Consider the following 21,897-nt stretch of genomic DNA (forward strand, 5'->3'; position numbering starts at 1 on the left):
AAAAACGATGGGTTGGTGAGCTGAAGCATGAGGACAAGGAGACGTCCATGGGTGTCCAAGGTAAGGAGGGGCACCCCAGTCAGGTGGGACAAGGTGTGTGGGAGTGTGGAGCTTGGGGCTGGCAGCTGCTCAGTTTCAGGACGAGTGAGGAGGGAGGTGCCCAGGGTGCCAGTCTAGGGAGCCCCACAGAGACTAGGTCACAGGCCAAGTGCCCTGGGAGCATTCTGAACTTTCCTATGGCTGACATGGAGTCAATGAAGCATTTTTAAATAGCTGCATTTACACCCCACTTTAATAGCAACACTATTCACAGTAACCAGAAACTGTGGACACCACCTCAATGTCCATCGACAGGTGAATGGATAAAGATGCTGTGGTATATTTACACACACACACACACACACACACACACACAATGGAATATTATTCAGTTACACAAAAGAGTGAAATAATGCTGTATGCAGCTATATGGATGGACCTAGAGGTCATCCTACTCTCTAGTACGTACTCTAGTCAGACAAACACAAATGCCATAGGATATCACTTATGTGTGCTGCGGGCTGTCACGTCCGAGTCATCGCGACCCTTTGGATTGTAGACTGCCAGGCTCTTCTGTCCATGGGATTTTTCAACCAATAGTCGAGAATATTGGAGTGGGTTGCCATGTCATCCTCCAAGGGATCTTCCCCACCCAGGGATCAAACCCGCATCTCCCGTGTCTCCTGCATTTCAAGCAGATTCTTTACCTGCTGAGCCATCAATGGTGCCACTTGTATGTGGAATCTAAAATATGACACAATGAACTCATCTACAAAACAGAAACAGACCCACAAACATAGGGAACAGACCTGTGGTTGTCAAGGGGAAGAGTGGTGATGGAGGGAGAGAAGGATTGGGAGTTTGGGGTCAATGGATGCAAACTGCTATATACAGGATGGATAAACAATAAGGTCTTATTGTAGAGCACAGGGAGCTATATTCAATATCCTGTGGTAAACCATAATGGAAAATAAAAAACAAAACTTTTAAGTATATAAAGTATAAATATGTTCTGAGCTATACATTTAAAAATGGTTACAATGATACATTTTATATGTGTATTTTTACCACAATAAAAAAAAAGCGAGGAAAAAATAAAATAGTGGCATTTAGCCAAGTCCCTGAGGTTTCCTGGAGGAGGAACTAGACTACTAGAACGGTGCAGGCTGCCCTGGGGCAGGGGCGGGCTGGTCACCAGGCCTGCGTCTCAGAGACGGGAGGACGGGATGCGCACAAGGACGTTCACCCTCTGGATTCTGTCAGAAATGACCTGTCATGGGTGGAAGGTCATCAGAACAAGGAACCACCTGGTAGCATCTGCTGAAGCATTACTCCAGCACATAACCAGTTTGTTTACATCTGAACAAAACTCTTACCTGAGGTCCTGGAGTGGGTCGGGTCTTATGAGGGGTGTCTCCACCGAATGTTCAAAAAGAGCCCCTTCAGGCCCTAAACACAAACCAAAGGTGCAGCATTCTTACAAAAGTAAACAACAGCTAACAAATCAAGCCTTTATACTCCATATTACAGGACATGTAGGTTTTGACTGTTGACTTTGTATAGACGTTTGAGTTGTGGGATAAAATAGGCATAACTGCTTTCCTACTTTTCCAAGAACACCACGATTTCACTAGGTTCCTATAAACAAAATATGATTTTTAAAGCAGTTACAAATACCCAGGTTTGTTTTGACTTTTTATTTTGTACTGGGTATAGCCGATGAACAATATTGTGGTAGTTTCATGTGGACAGAAAAGGGACTCAGCCTTACATATACACGTATCCATTCTCCCCCAGACTCCCCTCCCATCCACATAACATTGAACCGAGTTCCCTGGGCTATACAGTAGGTCCTTGTTGGTTATCCATTTTAAATACAGCAGTGTGTACATGTTCATCTCAAACTCCCTAACTATCCTTTTCCTCCATCCTTCTCCTCCCCCCAGCAACCATAAACTCATTCTCTAAGTCTGTGAGTCTCTTTCTGTTTTGTAAGTAAGTTCATTTGTATCATTTCTGTTTAGATTACACATATAAGGGATGTCATATGATATTTCTTCGTCTCTGTCTGACTTACGTTATTCAATATAACACTCGTTAGGTCCATCCATGTTGCTGCAAATGGCATTATTTCATTCTTTTTAATGGCTGAGTTAAGCATCTGCCTCCAATGCTGGAGACCTGGGTTTGATCCCTGGGTTGGGAAGATCCCCTGGAGAAGGAAATGGCAACCCAGTCTAGTACTCTTGCCTAGGGAATCCCATGGACAGAGGAGCCTGGTAGGCTACAGTCCACAGGGTCGCAAAAAGTCGGACACGACTGAGTGACTTCACTTTCACTTATATTCCATTGTATATAAATACCTCATCTTTATCCATTCCTCTGTTGATGGACACTTAGGTTGCTTCCATATCGTGGCTATTATAAACAGTGCTGTAGTGAACACTGGGGTGTACATATCTTTCCTACTCAGGCTTATTTTAAAACCAGAAAGCAACTGTTGTTTAGTTGCTAAGTCCTGTCCGATTCTTTTGCGACACCATGGACTATAGTCAGCCAGGCTCCTCTGTCCATGGGATTTCCCAGGCAAGAATACTAGAGCAGGTCGCCATTTCCTTCTCCAGGGGATTTTCCTGACTCAGGGATTGAACCCAAGTCTCCTGCATTGGCAGGCTTGTTCTTTACCACTGAGCCACCTGGGAAGCCCCCTAGTTAATAATACTGTATCATATATTTGAAAGTTGCTAAGAGAGTGCATCTTAAAAGTCCTCATAACAAGAAAATAAATTTGTAAGCATGTGTGGTGATGGACATTAACTAGGCTTAGTGTGGATCATTTCACAATATATATGAATATTGAATCACCATATTGTATACCTGAAACTAATGTTGTTTGTCAATTATTCTTAAATCAAAAATAAAGAGCTATACCTACCAGTTACTCGAAGTTTATCTGTACCAATCATGACTTTCTCTTCATCCACAGTGAACAGTGGCTTGCCATCCTTGGAGTGGATCTGAAACTGCTGACTCTGGACCTCTACCATTTGGGGACCTAAAGAATTAATTAAAACAGCTTATTATAAAGTGTTTACTCTGTGCAGTGTTACAAACTCTACTTTTACATGTGCTGTCACCCAGTAGTACCAAATCACTAAACATTTAGGATTTGTCACCAGTAGTTTTTATTTTTTTAATTCTATGATTAAATTTTAAGTCCTAACCCTAAATCTTATTAAAATTAATTTAGGTCACACGTGTGTTGCTGCTGCTGCTGCTGCTAAGTCGCTTCAGTCGTGTCTGACTCTGTGCGACCCATAGACGGCAGCCCATCAGGCTCCCCCGTCCCTGGGATTCTCCAGGCAAGAACACTGGAGTGGGTTGCTGTTTCGTTCTCCAATGCATGAAAGTGAAAAGTGAAAGTGAAGTCGCTCAGTCGTGTCCGACTCTTAGCGACCCCATGGACTGCAGCCTACCAGGCTCCTCCATCCATGGGATTTTCCAGGCAAGAGTACTGGAGTGGGGTGCCATTGTGTGTTACTATATATCAAATATATGTATGAATGAATTATTTAAAAATTAATTTTCTCCAGCTTTTAAAACTTGCCAAAAATAATATAATTCTTTTATGAAGATTACTTAAATTGCTATTCTTTTGCATATTAGCAATTGAGGATTTTGTTTTCTGAAATGGGAGATCTGTGAAAGACCATCTCAGTGACCAAAGTTAACCCAGGCAATGAGTCACTCGGATTCTCGCCTCTGCCCTACCCCTCACCTCCTACTCCTTGGAGAAAACAGACATCACCCTGGAAATACACCCTCCATCTTCTGCCCTTCCCCTTCATCCCAGACATTTCTGTCTCCTCCACGTCTTCTATTTCAGGGACAGGGCATCACTTTGTCCTCCAAGCTGACTCCTTTCTCATGCACTTTAGACCCACTGTGAGCAACCCATGGCTGACTCAGCAGATGTTTGTTTCATGGGTGCTTCTAGTGCCAGGCTTTGGTGATGCTGTACCTTTGGTGGGTGAGATCTTGTTCAGTCTCCCTCATCGGTGCACTTGGGTATCCATCATTTTATGTCTCCTAACTTCTCTGTGCTTCTTATTCTTCCAACCCTGCACCTTAACCCAGCATGAAGGATTAATGCTGGATTGATCTCTCTAGAACACAGCATTCAGCATTTGTTCAAGTGTTCCGGAATTCTTTTGTTGGCCCTATAGTCTTATCTAGAAAAGTAAGTTTATTGTCAAATGGATACTTAAAGCTTCTGTGTATGTGTCCCTGTGTCCCTCACAGTATTCATTCAAGTTGAGGTGGACCTGCTAGAAATTAAATAGAAGTTTTTCAATTAATACGTTAATCAGTTTTGGATATTGTCACAATACATATTCTGATTTGTACCTCAAAACCCACCACACACATGCTTCAGTTAAATATGTGTATGTGTGTGTGTGCTTATGTTATAAAGTGGAAGTCTTTTTTTTTTTCCATGTTTTATCTCTGTTCTCTTTAGGAAGGCTTGCTTTATTTTTTGTTAGTTGCCTGTAATTTTGCTCTTCTTAGCTTTCCCCCAAACTCAGATACCCTGCGATTCAGTGTCACTATTTATCTCTTCTGGGTCACTGATATATCTGATGTATTTATCATATAAATATTGATCTGCATTAAGTGATGAATTTGAAGTTATTTGAGCTTAAAATCAAGATGAAAAAACCGGAGTAATTTATCCAGTAAGAGTTCACTGTTTAGCTCCCTGGAAGTTCATATAACAATCTGAGGGAAATTTATTAAGTAAAAGGGCTCAACTAAATGACATATTTTTTCCTGTAACCATTACTTCGTATATATTGTTGAAATATTCAACAAAAAAATTTAGCTGCATAGTTTTCACGAGTAACAGAGCCAAGTAAACCCTCAAATCAAAGAAAATGCAGGAGAGTGAGTCTCTTCCATTCAATACAAATTTCTTGTATGGTTTTTATGTTCAAAGTTCTGTGCTAAGAATTGAATATATATGAATGAGTGAGATGCAGATGGAATTCACAGCCCACTGAGGACAACAGAATGTAAGCCCAGGGCAATGTGATAAGTGCCATGAGACGAACATGGACAGTGTCCAGCAAGAACCTAACAAGGAATTCCTGACACCCGGGGGGGAGAATGTCTGGGCTGACCTGGAAGCATCAGTGTTTCCCTGATTGGGGAGAATGAGACCTTCCAGGTAGAGGGGCTGCCCCAGCAAAGGCACAGAGGTGAATAAAATTCCATCTTCATTTAATAAAAAACATAGACACTGAAACATGTTTAGTGTTTAAACATGTTTAAATATGTTTTCCACCTCGAAAGAAACTGTTCTCCACGTGACAACAAGCCCACCATAGGAATAAATCACTTCTTAAAATAACTGAGTGTATGACTAAATCTTCTTTTAGTAATAGTCTACTAGATTTTATAACCTTGCTGAGTGTGCATTAGAGGTGAACATGTCACCCTCATTTGCAGCCACGTCCTTTAAGAAACAAAACTCAAATACTTTCTTCATGATAAAGAAAGAGCTATTTGGTAAAATAAAATTTCTAATGAAAGGCTTTGGTTCAAACAAAGAAGGAAATAAATAAAAGATAAAGGAAGTAAATAAAGGCAGGTTTTATGGTCTGATGAATTCAGTTTGTGAAACTGGCCCAAGAGTTTTCCTTGTAAAAACACAATCAGATTCTTCCTAACTCACAATATACCCCATTAACACTGCCCCTCCCCACTATGCTAGCTTTGACTTAAGAGAGCATCATTTAAAAACAAACAGCACAAAGTCCTTTAGGAAGGTTTTACTCTACCACTGCAAAGATGGTATCGGACAAATACTGGACTGGAAGTCGAAAACTGCAGTTGAGTTCACTCTACTAATTTTTTAGAGTAATCTTGCATTACTTAGTTCAGCTTTATAAGCCTGGAGTCAATGACCCTTATCTGTGTAGCTTGACTCTAATCTTTTGGCTAGTCTTTTACATCTACACTCTTGAGTTCACGGACCTAAATAGCGAGGAAAGGGCTCCAGGCCTGTTTACAGCAGCACTGTGGATGAACCCCTTGTTTTTAAAAATTTATTTTATTGAAGTAGAGTTGATTTACGATATTGTAACTTCTGCTGTAAAGTGATTCAGTTATATACATACATACATACATATATATATATATATATATATATATATATATATACACATTTTCATATTCTTTTCCATTACGGTTTATTGTTGTTTTTGTTGTTTAGTTGCTAAGTCGTCTCCAACTTCATGTTGCAACCTCATGGACTGTAGCCCGCCAAGCTCCCCTGTCCATGGGATTCTCCAGGCAAGAATACTGGAGTGGGTAGCCATTTCCTTCTCCAGGGGATCTTTCTGACCCAGGCATCAAACCCACATCTCTTGCATTGGCAGGTGGGTTCTTTACCACTGAGCCGCCAGGGAAGCCCTGTGGTTTATTACAGGATACTGAATACAGTGCCCTGTGCTGTACAGTAGAACCTTGCTGCTCATGCCTTCTCTAGGTAATAGTTTGCATCTGCTAACCCCAGCCGCCCAGTCCATCCCTCTTCCCAGGCCCCTCCCGATGGCAGCCACAATCTGCTCTCTATGTCTGTGAGCCTGTTTTTGTTTTGTCGATAGTTTCACTTGTGTCATATTTTATTATTATTTTTTAGATTCCAAATATAAGTGATATCATGCGGTATCTGCCTTCCTCTGTGGGACTTACTTCACTTCAGTACGACAGCCTCTAGGTTCATTCATGCTGCTGCAGATGGCGTTATTTTGTTCTTTTCTGAGGCTGAATAAATAGTATTCCATTGTGCATGTAAGCCACATCTTCTTTATCCATTCATCCATTGATGGACACTTATGTTGTTTCCATGTTTTGACTATAGTGAATAATGCTGCTAACCCCTTGATTTTTATTCCTGACTTCCTTTGTTGAAGTTCTCTCCTCTGTTTTGGCTGCTAAATTTTGAATCTGTTTCCCACCCATGATCCTCTTCATGACCCCAAATCCCTCATGGTGTAGCTCAGACCTATACCTGAACCCCTGTGCACTTTGGAGCACCCTAGACAGGCCATCTTACCCCATTCCATCTCCTAGAACTCTCTCCCAACTGGTTTTTAGCCCATCCCATACTACACAATCTTTCATTCACTCCTCTATTCATTCATTCAATAAGAATTTATTGAAAACACCTACTAAGTATATGAGTGGCCTGAATTAAGAACTGTGATAATGACTGAATAGAGTAACCTAACTACAATATTTGAGAATTACCTAATCAAGTTATTATATATGTACATTCTTTGGAATATTATATAGCTATTAAAAGAATGCCATTGAAACAGCATATTAAAAAGCAGACACAATACTTTGCCAACCAAAGTCCATCTAGTCAAAGCTATGATTTTTCCAGTAGTTATGTATGGATATGAGAGTTGGACTATAAAGAAAGCTGAATGCCAAAGAATTGATGCTTTTGAACTGTCGTGTTGGAGAAGACTCTTGAGAGTCCCTTGGACTGCAAGGAGATCCAACCAGTCCATCCTAAAGGAAATCAGTCCTGAATATTAATGGGAAGGACTGATGCTGAAGCTGAAACTCCAATACTTTGGCCACCTGATGAGAAGAAGAACTGACTCACTGGAAAAGACCCTGATGCTGGGAAAGACTGAAGGCGGGAGGAGAGGGGATGACAGAGGATGAGATGGTTGGATGGCATCACCAACTCAACAGACTTGAGTTTGAGTAAACTCTGGGAGTTGGTGATGGACAGGGAGGCCTGGTGTGCTGCAGTCCATGGGGGTCACAAAGAGTTGGACATGACTGAGCAACTGAACTGAACTGATACATGTATATGTATAACTGAGTCATATATATGTATGCTGCTACTGCTACTGCTAAGTCGCTTCAGTTGTGTCTGACTCTGTGCGACCCCCATAGAGGGCAGCCTACCGAGCTCCCTGGTCCCTGGGATTCTCCAGGCAAGAACACTGGAGTGGGTTGCCATATACATGTATACATGTGTAGTACAAATATACATTCCTTTCACCATCTGTTTGCTCTTTTGTCATTTCTTCCGATACTTATTCTTTCTAATCCTTTTGCTCTCTGTGCAAGATTCCATGGGACCTTGCTTCCATGTGAACATATTCTCTGATCTTATTTGTTGATCAGATGGGTGTACATGGCTCACCCAAGGGCAGCTGGTTGGACGAGTGATTGGGCCAATTTGAGTGCTTTGTTGTGAGTTCAGAATTGAAGACACTGAAGACTAAGTTGGCTGGTGTTGAGAACTACAGTCAACCAGAGGAAGGACCAGAGAGTCCTGTAGAGTTAGGACTGATGTAATCACAACACTCAAGTGAAAATCATGGGCAAACACACACGGAAAGGAAGGAAACACAGTGGAGAGAGGGATGGGGAGAGAAAGAGAGAGGAGGAATACTTGGACTCTCAGCCCCGGGTGTTTTTTGAGTGCAACTACCTTGTTTTCTTTTCTCTGCCTCGGCAAGATGATTTTGTAGCCTGCAATAATCACTGTGCTTCTTGTACTACCTTAAACGGTCCTCTATTTCTTGGAATCAAAATAACTTCAATTAAAATACTTCAGACTGTCCTCCCACAAAGTGAATGACTCTCTATGGTCCACACAGCATGATATTTAGAAAACTCACACGCTGATTGCTCATAAATAACTCTGAACACTTTAGAAGAAAAAAACAAATATATCCATTTGGCACAACTGTTCGTGGACCACACACACACTCAAAGCACTCTGATGAAGCTGAACTCACCCACTTTTAACCTGCCTGTGACTTCTCCTTCCGCGTTGCGTGCATTCATGGTCACATTCTGTGTAGACTGCAGAAGCAGAGATGAGTCCTAAAAATGGATTCACACAGTGAGCCAGATGTATACTATCTAAAGTGACTACACCTTTACATTTGTATATAAATTGAAGATTTATAGAAAATAATTTTTCCGACATCACAGATCCTGTAAGCCTATAAACTGCGGCTAATTTTTTTTAAACTTGGATTATATTATGTGAATGGGGTAAATGCATTAAATTATTTCCTCACAAAATATAATAACTTCGTGGGTTTACAGAGCCCATGTACATTTATAATACACCAGGCCCATTCTCAATGTAAAGATCTGAAACAATCAAATTTTAATCAGTGTTTGTTTGGTCTTTTCAAAAAAATTAAAATTTCATTTCTCACAATTTATGTCCAGGATATGATATATTTTTAAAGATGAATCAGAGAATGTTTAGCTCTTCTATAATAAAGACCGTATTACTTATTTTCAAAACACAAAAGCCTTCTCACAATTTCAAGAGCTTTTAAAATCTGTTGGATGCCTACACTTTTAGAGCTCTTTGTTGGAAGATAAAGTGGCTTTATGAGCATGTAAGTGAGGTCATAGTCTGAATGGGGGCTTTGTTTCACAGAAGATTGCTGGCTCTTATATAAACAGTTTTCTTCAAAAGGAATGCAGTAATTCGGCTGTTGGATTCAGGTGGGTTTATGTCACTCAGAGGGAACCAAATACCTTCCGAAGTGGTGGGGGAATGATGTGTTTTTCTTTTTTCCAGAAGGAAAGAAGTTTTAGGAGCACTTTGGACGTCTGGCTGGTTAGAAATTCTCCAACTTGCTTTGTGGAAGCACATGGGTTTACCAGCATCTCACCTTTTATCCAATAGTGTGAGCTTACTACTTGTTTTTGCTTTGTTATCAAATAACTAGCATGATAGTAAAAGCTAACAATTCACCGAAGATTTTGACCATCCATCCTCTCATTTACCTCCACACTTTGGAGGAGGTAGCTTTATTCCTCATCTACAGATGAGGAAATTGAGTTCAAAGAGATTAAATGACAGTTCTCCCAAAGTCACAGCCAGCAAGTGACAGTTCCATGATGGAGCCCAGTCTTCAGGTGCCAATGTCCAGGCTCTTGTTTTTTTTTTTTTTCTTTTTATCATTCTCCCTGAAAGGGAGGACAGGGCCTCAGTCAGGGCTGCGAGGCCCACCCCCGGGCATGGACACAGTCAGCTGCCTGTCTCATGGATGCTTTCCAACTCCCCTCTCCCCACGTTTTTTTCTGGCTTCCACCTCAGGGGCTGGAAATGCTAATTTCTTTCTCAGCCTGTCTTCTGGGGAGGGAGACCCAAGTGACACAACTCTAGTCAATGGGATGTAAAAAATCTGCTGGGGGCGGGGCTGGGGTTTCTGGGCAAGGTTTTGGGTGTGACCTTGCTGGTCACTCACTGTGTGCCAGGGCACACACAGGGCACGTGGCCAGGGAGCCATGCAATGTCAGTGCAGACATCCTTTTCATTAGAAAAGCAAACCATTATTTATTTTTCATGAAACAAATTACTTAAACGTGTCCTCATTTTCTTACCGCTCTGGAGCGTATTTCTTTGACATACAATGGGAATAAAAACTCAGATTCCCCCTCCAGGCGAAGTCCATCTGCCATAACATGCAGGTGACCCATGCCTACCTGTTAACAAGAGCAGAGATTCTGTTATTGCTTTCTTTTTCACTTCTTTTATTATCAACTTAAATTATGTATACCTTTTCATAGATTTCCTATCGGCCTTTCTCTGCATTTCTCTTAAGCACTTTATTTATAACTTTAGTTGCTTTTATTCAGTATTCAGTGTTATATTAAATCTTGTGTAAATACAAAGGACTGTTTAGGAAATGCATGTAAGATTTAAATAATCACTTTATGATAAACAGCCAAGAGCACCTGGTGGGCTCACAGTATAACAATGTTCACGCAAAGTCTGTGGGATTAATTGACACATATTTCTAAGAAAATGCACACCATCATTATTCTTTCAGGACACACTGGCTGAGTGCCAACCACGCTGTGGGATCACACAGTGGCTGGGAGAATGCATGGCCCCTGGTGCCCAGGGGCGTTACAGTCTTCTGTCTCCAGCAGTTGTGGGGCTGGAGGTGAGGGGCGGGTGGGTGCATCTCCCTTCCAGGCCTTTCCAGCGTCTTCCTGCTCATCCCTCAGCCTTCCACACAGCGAGAGTCTTTCTGAGGCCAGACAAGACCCTGTAGTCAGGAGGTGCCCCTGACAGACCCTGGGGTGTAAACCTGAGGAGTTCAACCTTCATTCAGTCTCCAAAAAATGTTCATTGCTGCATCTTTTCTCACTGTGACTATCTTGTAAAGTAAAAACATGCTGCATTAAATGAATTTTTTCCAAAAAGGACACAAAATATTATTAAAGCATATAAAATTACCCAGCTATCTTGAAAACATGAAGGTGCCTAAAACAGACTCCAAATTCCTTATAATGACTGATTTTTAGGTTACTAAATTATTCATTCCAATCCCAAAGAAAGGCGATACCAAAGCATGCTCAAACTACCACACAATTGCACTCATCTCACACACTAGCAAAGTAATGCTCAAAATCCTCCAAGCCAGGCTTCAACAGTATGTGAACCATGAATTTTCAGATGTTCAAGCTGAATTTAGAAAAGGTAGAGGAACCAGAGATCAAATTGCCAACATCTGTTGGATCATGGAAAAAGCAAGAGAGTTCCAGAAAAACATCTACTTCTGCGTGTTGACTATGCCACAGCCTTTGACTGTGTGGATCACAACAAACTGTGGAAAATTCTTCAAGAGATGGGAATACCAGACCACCTGACCTGCCTCTTGAGAAACCTATATCCAGGTCAGGAAGTAACAGCTAGAACTGGACAAGGAACAACAGACTGGTTCCAAATTGGGAAAGGAGTATGTCAAGGCTGTATATTGTCACCTTGCTTATTTAACTTATATGCAGAGCACATCATGTGAAATGCTGGGCTAGATGAGGCACAAGCTGGAATCAAGATTGCTGGGAGAAATATCAATAGCCTCAGATACACAGATGACACCACCCTTATGGCAGAAAATGAAGAACTAAAGAGCCTCTTGATGAAAGTGAAAGAGGAGAGTGAAAAAGTTGGCTTCAAACTCAATATTCAGACAACTAAGATCAAGGCATCTGGTCCCATCACTTCATGGCAAATAGATGGGGAAACAGTAGCTGACTTCATTTTTCTGGGCTCCAAAATCACTGCAGATGGTGACTGCAGCCATGAAATTAAAAGATGCTTGCTCCTTGGAAGAAAAGTTATGACCAACGTAGACAGCATATTAAAAAGCAGAGACATTACTTTGCCAACAAAGGCCTGTCTAGTCAAAGCTATGGTTTTTCCAGTAGTCATGTATGGATGTGAGAGTTGAACTGTGAATAAAGCTGAGCGCTGAAGGACTGATGCTTTTGAACTGTGGTATTGGAGAAGACTCTTGAGAGTCCCTTGAACTGCAAGGAGATCCAACCAGTCCACTCTAAAGGAAATCAGTCCTGAATATTCATTGGAAGGACTGATGCTGAAGCTGAAACTCCAATACTTTGGCCACCTGATGAGAAGAAGAACTGACTCATTGGGAAAGACCCTGATGCTGGGAAAGATGAAGGCAGGAGGAGAAGGGGATGACAGAGGATGAGATGGTTGGATGGCATCACCGACTCAATGGACATGAGTTTGAGTAAGCTCTGGGAGTTGGTGATGGACTGGGAGGCCTGACGTGCTGTAGTCTATGGGGTCACAAAGAGTCGGAAATGACTGAGTGACTAAACTGAACTGAATTCACTAGTTACTAAGTTTGCTGTTAAATACCAAAATGTGTACTAGAATTTATTGCATATCAGAATGGGGCTTTTAAAAAATCAAGTAAGTTGCATCTGAATGGTAAATATTTATAAATTAGTGAAATTAGAAAAATAAAATTTGCAAAATTTTGTCAGTTAATGAATTAAATAATCTTTAAGCAATCATGACACACAGTCAACCCCAAACTCAAGGTGGCTCCAATTTTCCCACCATGAAAAGATAATGACGAGTGGAAAAACTGCAATGAAAACTCACTGTAAAATCAACACAGTATAATCTGCAGTGAAACTATTAAAAACGTTAAGAAAAGGTAAATGCTATATTATTTTAAATGTTATATGTATTTTTTTTTGCTACTGAGCCTTCTATCTAGACAGGAGACAAGCACTAACTGCATGACAGGGAGCTTCTGTTGATGCAATGGGGATGGACTGACAGCACAAACAAAGCAAGAACATGGTTATCAGGAAAAATAACACTTACTGGGGAAAACCACATGACTCTAAGAATCCAAATGGTAAGAGCAAGATTCACAAGGAGGATGACGAGCAAAAGAAGGACGAACAAATACAGGCAACGCTTTCTCCAGCCATAAATGCCGATTTTGTAGACAGCCTGGTTCTCTGGCCGCTCTATGTGGGTGCCCTCTGTGATCGTGGTGTATTGTTCACGCACCATCTGCCACAGGTAGGGGGTGAAGAGGGGGAGGGGGAAAAGGGGGGAGGAGGTGGGGAAGTGGAGTGGGAAGAGGGACAAAGGGACAGATAGACAGACAGAGAATTTGTCAATATTGACTGACCATTAGTCCAACAAAACATTTTTTTACCCCAATAACAAATCTCCAAAATTAAGTGATTTTTGAAAAGAGCATTAAAGAATACTTTGAAACATGTCATTGTATTTCAGCCACAGTGATAATCTGTCATTCACCATATTAGATATAACAAATTCATTTGAAATCCAGTGATCATATTTCCAGGGCTTCGAAGGTGGCTCAGTGGTAAAGAACCCACCTGCCAATGCAGGAGATCAGAGTTCAATCCCTGGCTTGGGAAGATCCCCTGGAGAAGGAAATGGAAACTCACTCCAGTATTCTTGCCTGGGAAATCCCATGGACAGAGGAGCCTGGCGGGCTATGGAGTCCATGGGTTCACAAAAGAGTTGGACACCACTTAGCGACTACAATAATAACAATCACATTTTCAGGTCTTAATCAATAAACTCAATACATATACAGCTTTCAAAATTCTGCAGGATTAACTTTGGAATTGAAGCATCAACCTACAACAGTCAAGTGATCAAGTTCTTAAAAGATTCAGTGGGAGGAAAATCAAGCTGGTACCTATAAGTCTTGTGAAAAAAATTCCAGTTCCTCAGTTTTACGCCAACCAATTAGGTTACATCTTCCTTCAGCTACTACATATTACTCAGAATTAAAAATTAGAATTATCTTTACAAGATATCAATCACACCAACATTTGCCTATAATAAAGGTCCCAAGTACTGACCTACTTTAAGAAAGATCAAAACGTGGATGTGTACAAATGTTTACAAACATCCATCATTTTATGTAAATCAAGGTAAGAGTTTCAGTAACAATATCCACTTTAGGAAGAGATTTTAAAAAGTTGCTCATTCTCTTCTTTACACACACACACAAAGAGCATAGTTTTGTTTAAATTAAAATTAGAAATTAAGATGACTTTTCTGATTGTAAAGGTAGCAAAATGATGAATCAGAACATAAAGTACTCTCTTCTGAGACTTTTTTTTTTAATTTTAAAATCTTTAATTCTTACATGCGTTCCCAAACATGAACCACCCCCCCCCCATGCATTTACTTTTAGGAATGATTTAAACATGTCCTTATTTAAAATGTCATGGTCTAAAATAATTCTTTAACTCTCTTTCCAACTGAACAGGCATTTCCCCCATGTTCAAAATGATTGTATAAAATGGTGCTGTTCATCATTTTCAAACACTGAGAACTGACAATCTGCATTATTCAAAACCCAAACGGTTATTAACAGTTTCATGAGGGCATTCTTCACTTACTCATCTTTGAGCCCTCCAGTTTTTTTATATGAGAAAGTCCATCACCACCCACCCAGGTCTTCAAAGTCTCTGAAGTCATTCTTGCTCCCTGCTTTCCCCTTCAAGCCCCACATCAACCCCATACCAACGCCACCTTCAGCCTGGATCCTCGGTCTGCCTACTTCCCTCCATTTCCATGGCAACCACTCTGGCGCCAGCCCTCGAACTCCCTCATCTTCACCACTGCAAACGTGTCTCCCTTCCTCCTGCTCTGGAAACCTCTCTCTATCCAGGGGCAGGCACATGAAATAAAATTCAGTGCCTGTCACTCTACAATGTCAAATCTTCCCATGGCTTTCCCCCACTGAGAACATCCAGGCTCCTCCATCGCCCACACCCCCAATCCTACATGAGAGCCTTCGCTCACCTCTTCATCTGCTACCAAGGTGCCCCACCTACTCGCAAACAGCCCAGGTGAACCCTCAGGTCAGGACTCACTGTTGGGCATCCTCCCCACCTGACACCCTCTGCTGGCCCCCTCCTCACCTTCAGCACCAGTTCACATGTCATCTCCTCCAAGAAGTCTTCCCTGGACACACTCAATCCCATCATATCACATCATTCTGTTATATTAATTTCAAAGCATGTGTCATCTAAATAATGGTGGCAAATTCAGACAGCCCATAGATAAGCTCAGAGTCTGAGACTGGATTGGAGGGGTATGGCCAGAGACTCAGAATTCAAAACTATCACATATTTTTTACAATATTGCCAGAGATAATAAAACCTGCTGAGCATATATACATATTCTCGGGCGCACACACACACATGTATGTCTTCCAATTGTTACATATTTTTATTCCTATATAGAGCTTACTATTGCTGGTGTAAACCTATCACAAACCTAGCTACATCCAACATAATCTTATTATCTTTTAGTTTTGGAGGTCACTGTTTGCATCCTACATGGTGCCAATGTTTAGGAAAACGAAGAGATTGCCTTGGTAGATGTGACAAAAAGTACATCAATAAGGAAAATTCAACAGTAGATAACTAATGGAGGAAATATTTGCCTTAAAGATAAGACAAGGTTAATACCCTTAGAAAGATAAATAAATCAATACAACTTGAGCAAAACCATGCACACACATTAAAGAAACACAAATGATTAGTACAGAGTAAAAGATTCTACTTCACCAGGAAGCACAAACACAACTTCCACAGTCAGTTTTCAAACAGTAAGGGAAATTTAAAAACCGGTTCTAGCCAACATTGGCACGCATAAGTGATATCATATGGATATGTTTGAAAAATGGGCATGAAACTCCTCTCCTGTTGGAAGTGAAAATTAACACCATGTCTCTAGAAGGATATTTGGCACTATGTACTGAGAATCTCAAACAGACAGTAATTTCAATTCTAGAAACTTATTCCAAAGAAACAACCAGGAATGAAAATGAAGATTGATGTTTGAAGGTATTTGTTTTACTTTATCTATAATGGTGAATGAAAAGCAAAGGTGAATGGAAAGTAAAGGCTTTCTTAGTGGCTCAGTGGTAAAGAATCTGCCTGCCAATCCAGGTGACACAGAAGACCTGGGTTCGATGATTCCCTGCAGGAGGAAATGGCAACCCACTCCAGTATTCTTGCCTGGAGGATCCCATGGACAGAGAAGCCTGGTGGGCTATACAGTCTGTGGGGTCACGAAAGAGTCAAGACACGACTAAGCAACAACAACAAATAATGATAAGGTTTAAACATCAGAGTAACTAGTTATTAGATTATTATATCATTACAGAATTAACTGCTTGAAAGCATATATCTTGAATATCCTAGAGAAATGCTAATGGTAGAGTGCTGAATGAAAAACACAACAGTGAAATACAAATTAAAATATACACCCAGAGAAACAGACTATAAACAAATTTAAAATTGTTAACAACAATTTCCCTCCATATTCTACCTTTTTCACTTAGAACTGCATTTCCCAAATGTCTTTCTGTATTTTTTCAGATTAAAAAATTTGTATATATCTACCGTTTGATATATATATTTCTCTGATAATAGAAAAGCTAATAGAAAATTCACTATACTTGTCCCAACTTCATGACTACATTTAGGATGACCAAATAATTTAAAAAATACTTCCGCTTCATTTTTGGTCAAATTGCTTAGCATGACTATAAAATGAAGCAAAGTACACAAACTGTAGTTATCAATTTCATCCAAAGTCACAATCAATACAATTCTCACCATCACAAAGGCCCCTGCTATAAAACACACACACGCACAGAGAGAGTTACAGGTTACAAGGTCATCAAACTGTTCTCTCTTCTCTACAACAGAACTGACTTTTAAAATAAAATGGCAAGCTGCCATTTTAAAAAGTTCCTTACAGAATACACCAAACCAACAGAATAAATGTCCTTTAACTAGCTAACACTCCTGATCAGGGAAGAAACCTTTATTTAAATGAAAAAGTAACAAGAGGGGGGGAAAAAAAAACACTTTTAGCCACTGTCATACAAATGTTAGGTCATAAAACTGTGGTTTTCAAATGCATGTTTGTTTCTTAGTTCAGTTAGAGACTATTTTAAAGCAGGGCTATGATTATGAAGATGAGCAATTCAAACATGTTTTCTTAGTGTTTTACTCTTGTTTTTATTAAATAAACTCAGAAATCTGAAGCTTTTACCACGTCTTTATGTCATGTTTGACTAAGGAGTAATATCAATGTCCAGAAGCTGAAGTTAGCAGAAATAAGGCCAAAATAAGGATGTTTTGTTCTCCGTTTTGTTCACCAGTATATAACCAGCATCTACAGGTTTATAGGCTGGACCTTTCCTGCATTTCACACCCTAGTGACCTCATGCTACTTCATTTTCTACCAGGAATGTCTATCCATAAGTGCTCTGTATTTCAACAGTGTATTTCAAGATCATGCAAAGTTCTACCTTGATAAATGAGTTGAATTTCAGAGGACGATTAGCAGAAGGGCTGTTTCTACCCTCACTTTTCAGCCATATTATCTTAGGTATTTCCCTTTCACTATCGTATAGCACAGACTGAAATCTAAAGTCACACCTTCTTAGTTCTATGATGTGATGATCAATTCTGTCCACTGAGGAACAAACAGTTGGTCAACTGATCAACTCAAGTGACCTACCAGGCTTTTTGAGAGTGTGTTTCTTCAAAGATGCTGCACATGTAAAACTCGCTGAAAAATGTTTCAAGTAAGAGTTAAAACAGTCACAAAGGTGAGGATGGGTTTTAGGTACCATCTCCATGGCAATGACTTCTTCCTGCTGGTTCTCCCTTGGGGTCTGTTTTCCAGCCCTCAGCGGAGGCCATCTTTTGACGTTTTACATCTCCTCTCTCCCGCTCCATGCCCCTTATCCAGTCTCCATGGCAACCAAAGTGACCTCCCCCAAGACTAATTCTATCCCAGTGGCTTCAGGACGAAGCACACCTGTCTTGGGCACACACAACCCGTGGGAATGCCAGCTCCTTCACCAGCATGCACAGCACACCAGCTGGACCAAAGTCAAGTGGACTCGGACACTGTGAAGGACTCTGGGAGAAGTCTCAAGTCTCCTGCAAGTCCGCAGATCTCCAAACACTCCTGCATCTATTTCCCAGGAAATTCCCTAAGGCACAGTAAGATGTGAAACAAGAAGTGAGCATGGAGTCTGGAACAGCAAAGACAGTGGGTAAGGAATTCTACAAAGTTCACGCGAACACCAGAGAACGATCTGGTCCTGAAGTAGGTCCAGAGAAGAATAAGGCTAGATGCTCTTGAGGCTGAGAAAGGAGGCAGGAAGGAAAGAAGGAAGCAGAGGTGGGTTCTGAAGTTTCCTCACTAGGAAACCAAAGCCATGGGGGTGAGCAGTGCTGGGCTTACTTGAGAAGCAGCCATGTACAAGAGGGAGCTGGGGGAACCCTTCCCAGGTCCCACAAAATGTGCAAAATTAAACAAAATGGGCACCCATTCATAATTTATCATTGTTATTTGATTTTCACCTTCAATACAGTAGAGTTGGACCACAAAAAAGGCTGAGTGCCAAAGAATTGATGCTTTCAAACTGTGGTGCTAGAGAAGACTCTTGAGAGTCCCTTGGATTGCAAGGAGATCAAACCAGTCAATCCTCAAGGAAATCAGTCCTGAATATTCATTGGAAGGACTGATGCAGAAGCTGAAGCTCTAATCCTTTGGCCACCTGATGCAAAGAGCTGACTCACTGCAAAAGACCCTGATGCTGGGAAAGACTGAAGGCAGAAGGAAAAGGGGGTGACAGAGGATGAGATGGTTGGATGGCATCACCGACTCGACGGACATGAGCTTGAGCACTCTGGGAGATAGTGAAGGACAGAGAAGCCTGGTGTGCTGCAGTCCGTGGGGTCACAGAGTCAGACACGACTTAAGCAACTGAACAACAACAGTAAGAATTTAGTGTAATGACTACAGTGTTTGTTTTTTAAAGGACAGCACGGAACAGCTTTATTTGCAGCATTTTAGCTGCAAGCTTAGCCAACATATTCAGGAAACTTGGATGTGTTAGTCTTTGGAATTTGATATTTAAATACAGTGAAACACTGCTTTTCGTTTAGCTTTGAAAGAAACCTCAGATAAATTCTAGAGCCTCTAAGACTAACAACAACTTGAACCACAAGGTGGTAAGTACGCCTCTCTGTATCCATCTCTACAAAATGTTTCCAAGAAAACAAGCAAAACATAAACACAGGGAGTTTTGTAGTTAATTTTGCACTAGTGAGTTACTCCATTCTGCTGGCAAATTTTCCAGCCAGCCAAGCTATTTTTTCCCTATTATCTTTCTTTAGAAACTCGTCCTCCAAAGGCCCTATGTTACTTAGGATCCAACAGAAAGAACAGACATTTAACAGATCAAAGCACAGGACACGTTTACCTCATACTCTACTTACTATATTTGCTGATACATATTTTGAGCAATAGACTATTTTCCCCAGATTTGGGGAGAGAGACATTTTTCCCTTTTTCATCCAAGAAGAGTTGGGCAGTTGAAGCTGGCATTTTGCTTCTGTTTTGCTTATTCTCAATGTATCAAATCACCTGGACTTTGGTTCTCATGAATTTTACTCTGTGTTTAAACGTCTTTGACAAAACTATGACAAAATGTAAAGCAAATGTACTTCTATCACAAAAGTTTAAGAGTAGAATTAGAAGTGAAAAGTGAGTGAAAGTGAAAGTGTTAGTCGCTCAATCGTGTCTGACTCTTTCTGATCCCATGGACTGTAGCCCGCCAGGCTCCTCTGTCCATGGAATTCTCCTGGCAAGAACTCTGGAGAGGGTTGCCATTCCCTTCTCCAGGGTATCTTCCCATCCAGAGATCAAACCCAGGTCTCCTTCATTGCAGGCAGATTCTTTACTGTCTGAGCCACCAGGGTGGCCCAGAATTTGAAGTAGGTGATCTGAAAGATTACTCTTTATCTAAATTAGCTAAATGCCTGATAATACAAAAATACTGTCATGGTGTTCTAAAATTAAAACTATTAAAAGGACATAATCATGCTAGAATAACATGTAGCATTTTAGTAGTTGGAAAAACTTGAAAGTTGAAATGAAGCATTAAGTCCATTTTGTAGATATTTAATATATAATCATTTTGAGCTAAATTTATTTAACATTTTAAATTTATTTTCCATTATGTCATCTATGAAGGAAAAATAGTCAAGAGGCCTTCTGCCTATTTGGTCTTTAAGTTGAACATTCTAATTCTGTAAGATCCAAGGTAAAGCCGATTACTTACCTTAGATGTTGTCAAAAAGCACAAAGTGAATTAACTGCACTCCTTCAGAGCTTCTGAGACAGGATTTGAGGCTGTCCCAGGAATCGCCCAGTGAGAGGGGAGGGGTCAAGTTTGCCAGGCAGCTGGAGGAAGGCTCCCATTTTGGGTCTGTCTCATGTTTCATTCCCTCCTATTAGCAACAGGCGCATCTAATTTTATTCCCGTGACACAAACAGCTCATACCACACTTAAAATTGTCTGGGCACCAATTCCAGGACACAGCACTAAGTGTGCCAAGGAGAAAATCCTCCTACAAAACCAACAGTTAAATCCTGAATCATGACCCTAGTATGTGATTTTAACTTTCTACAGTGAACTTGACCTTAAATGAGCAGGAAAAGCCTGTGGGACGCATTTCCAGTGGAATCCAATGTCAACAAAAGTCTTATAAAAATAAAATTCACATGCAATTTTGCTAGTATTAAATGTATACTGTTCTCTTTCAAGTAAAGTCTTATGTAACAGTCTTTAAAAATCACTTTCTTTAGAACTTTTTTTTGGGGGGTGGGGCTTCCCTTGTGGCTCAGCTGGTAAAGAATCTGCCTGCAGTGCAGGAGACCTGGGTTTGATCCCTGTGTTGGGAAGATCCCCGGAGGAGGGAAAGGCTACCCACTCCAGTATTCTGGCCTGGAGAATTCCATGGACTGTATAGTCCCTGGGATCGCAAAGAGCTGGACACGACTGAGTGACTTTCACTTTTTTTAGACCTTTTTTAAGTGAAAAAACTTTAACATTTGAGAAAACCTTAAATAATGATCATTACTATAAAGAGAAGTTAGACTCGACATGTTAAAATTATGACAGTTATTTTCTCAGTAAACTAAAATTATATCTTGTTTAACAAATTACGTGAAAGTAACAAGGTGGAGAAGGCAATGGCACCCCACTCCAGTACTCTTGCCTGGAAAATCCCATGGACGGAGGAGCCTGGTGGGCTGCAGTACATGCGGTGGTAAAGAGTTGGACACGACTGAGCGACTTCACTTTCACTTTTCACTTTCATGCATTGGAGAAGGAAATGGCAACCCATTCCAGTGTTCTTGCCTGGAGAATACCAGGGACGGGGGAGCCTGGTGGGCTGCCGTCTATGGGGTTGCACAGAGTCGGACATGACTGACGTGATTTAGCAGCAGCAGCAGCAGCAGCAAAGTGATCTTATGTAGTCTTACCTTTCTTTAAAAAGAACAATTAGATCATTCATCTTTTATAAGGTGTAAAGAAAATCTACTGAACTTTTGAATAATCTTAATCTTTTATTCTG

General features: G+C 40.8%; 1 protein-coding gene across 1 annotated transcript in view; it reads right to left on the reverse strand.

The window, feature by feature from the left end:
• The window catches only part of SGCG (sarcoglycan gamma), a 29,724-nt gene extending 9,060 nt beyond the window's left edge, over positions 1-20,664 (reverse strand). The window contains exons 1-6 of the mRNA XM_004012160.5: positions 20,598-20,664; positions 13,262-13,456; positions 10,489-10,590; positions 8,874-8,961; positions 2,975-3,094; positions 1,416-1,488 (exon numbers count right to left, since the gene is read on the reverse strand). Coding sequence (XP_004012209.3) covers positions 1,416-1,488; positions 2,975-3,094; positions 8,874-8,961; positions 10,489-10,590; positions 13,262-13,456 — 578 coding nt within the window. The 5' untranslated portion in view covers positions 20,598-20,664. The remainder of the gene's footprint in view (positions 1-1,415; positions 1,489-2,974; positions 3,095-8,873; positions 8,962-10,488; positions 10,591-13,261; positions 13,457-20,597) is intronic.
• Between the last annotated feature and the right edge of the window lie 1,233 nt (positions 20,665-21,897).

The sequence above is a fragment of the Ovis aries genome, chromosome 10 (genome assembly GCF_016772045.2).
Source record: "Ovis aries strain OAR_USU_Benz2616 breed Rambouillet chromosome 10, ARS-UI_Ramb_v3.0, whole genome shotgun sequence".
NCBI classification, from domain to species: Eukaryota; Metazoa; Chordata; class Mammalia; order Artiodactyla; family Bovidae; genus Ovis; species Ovis aries.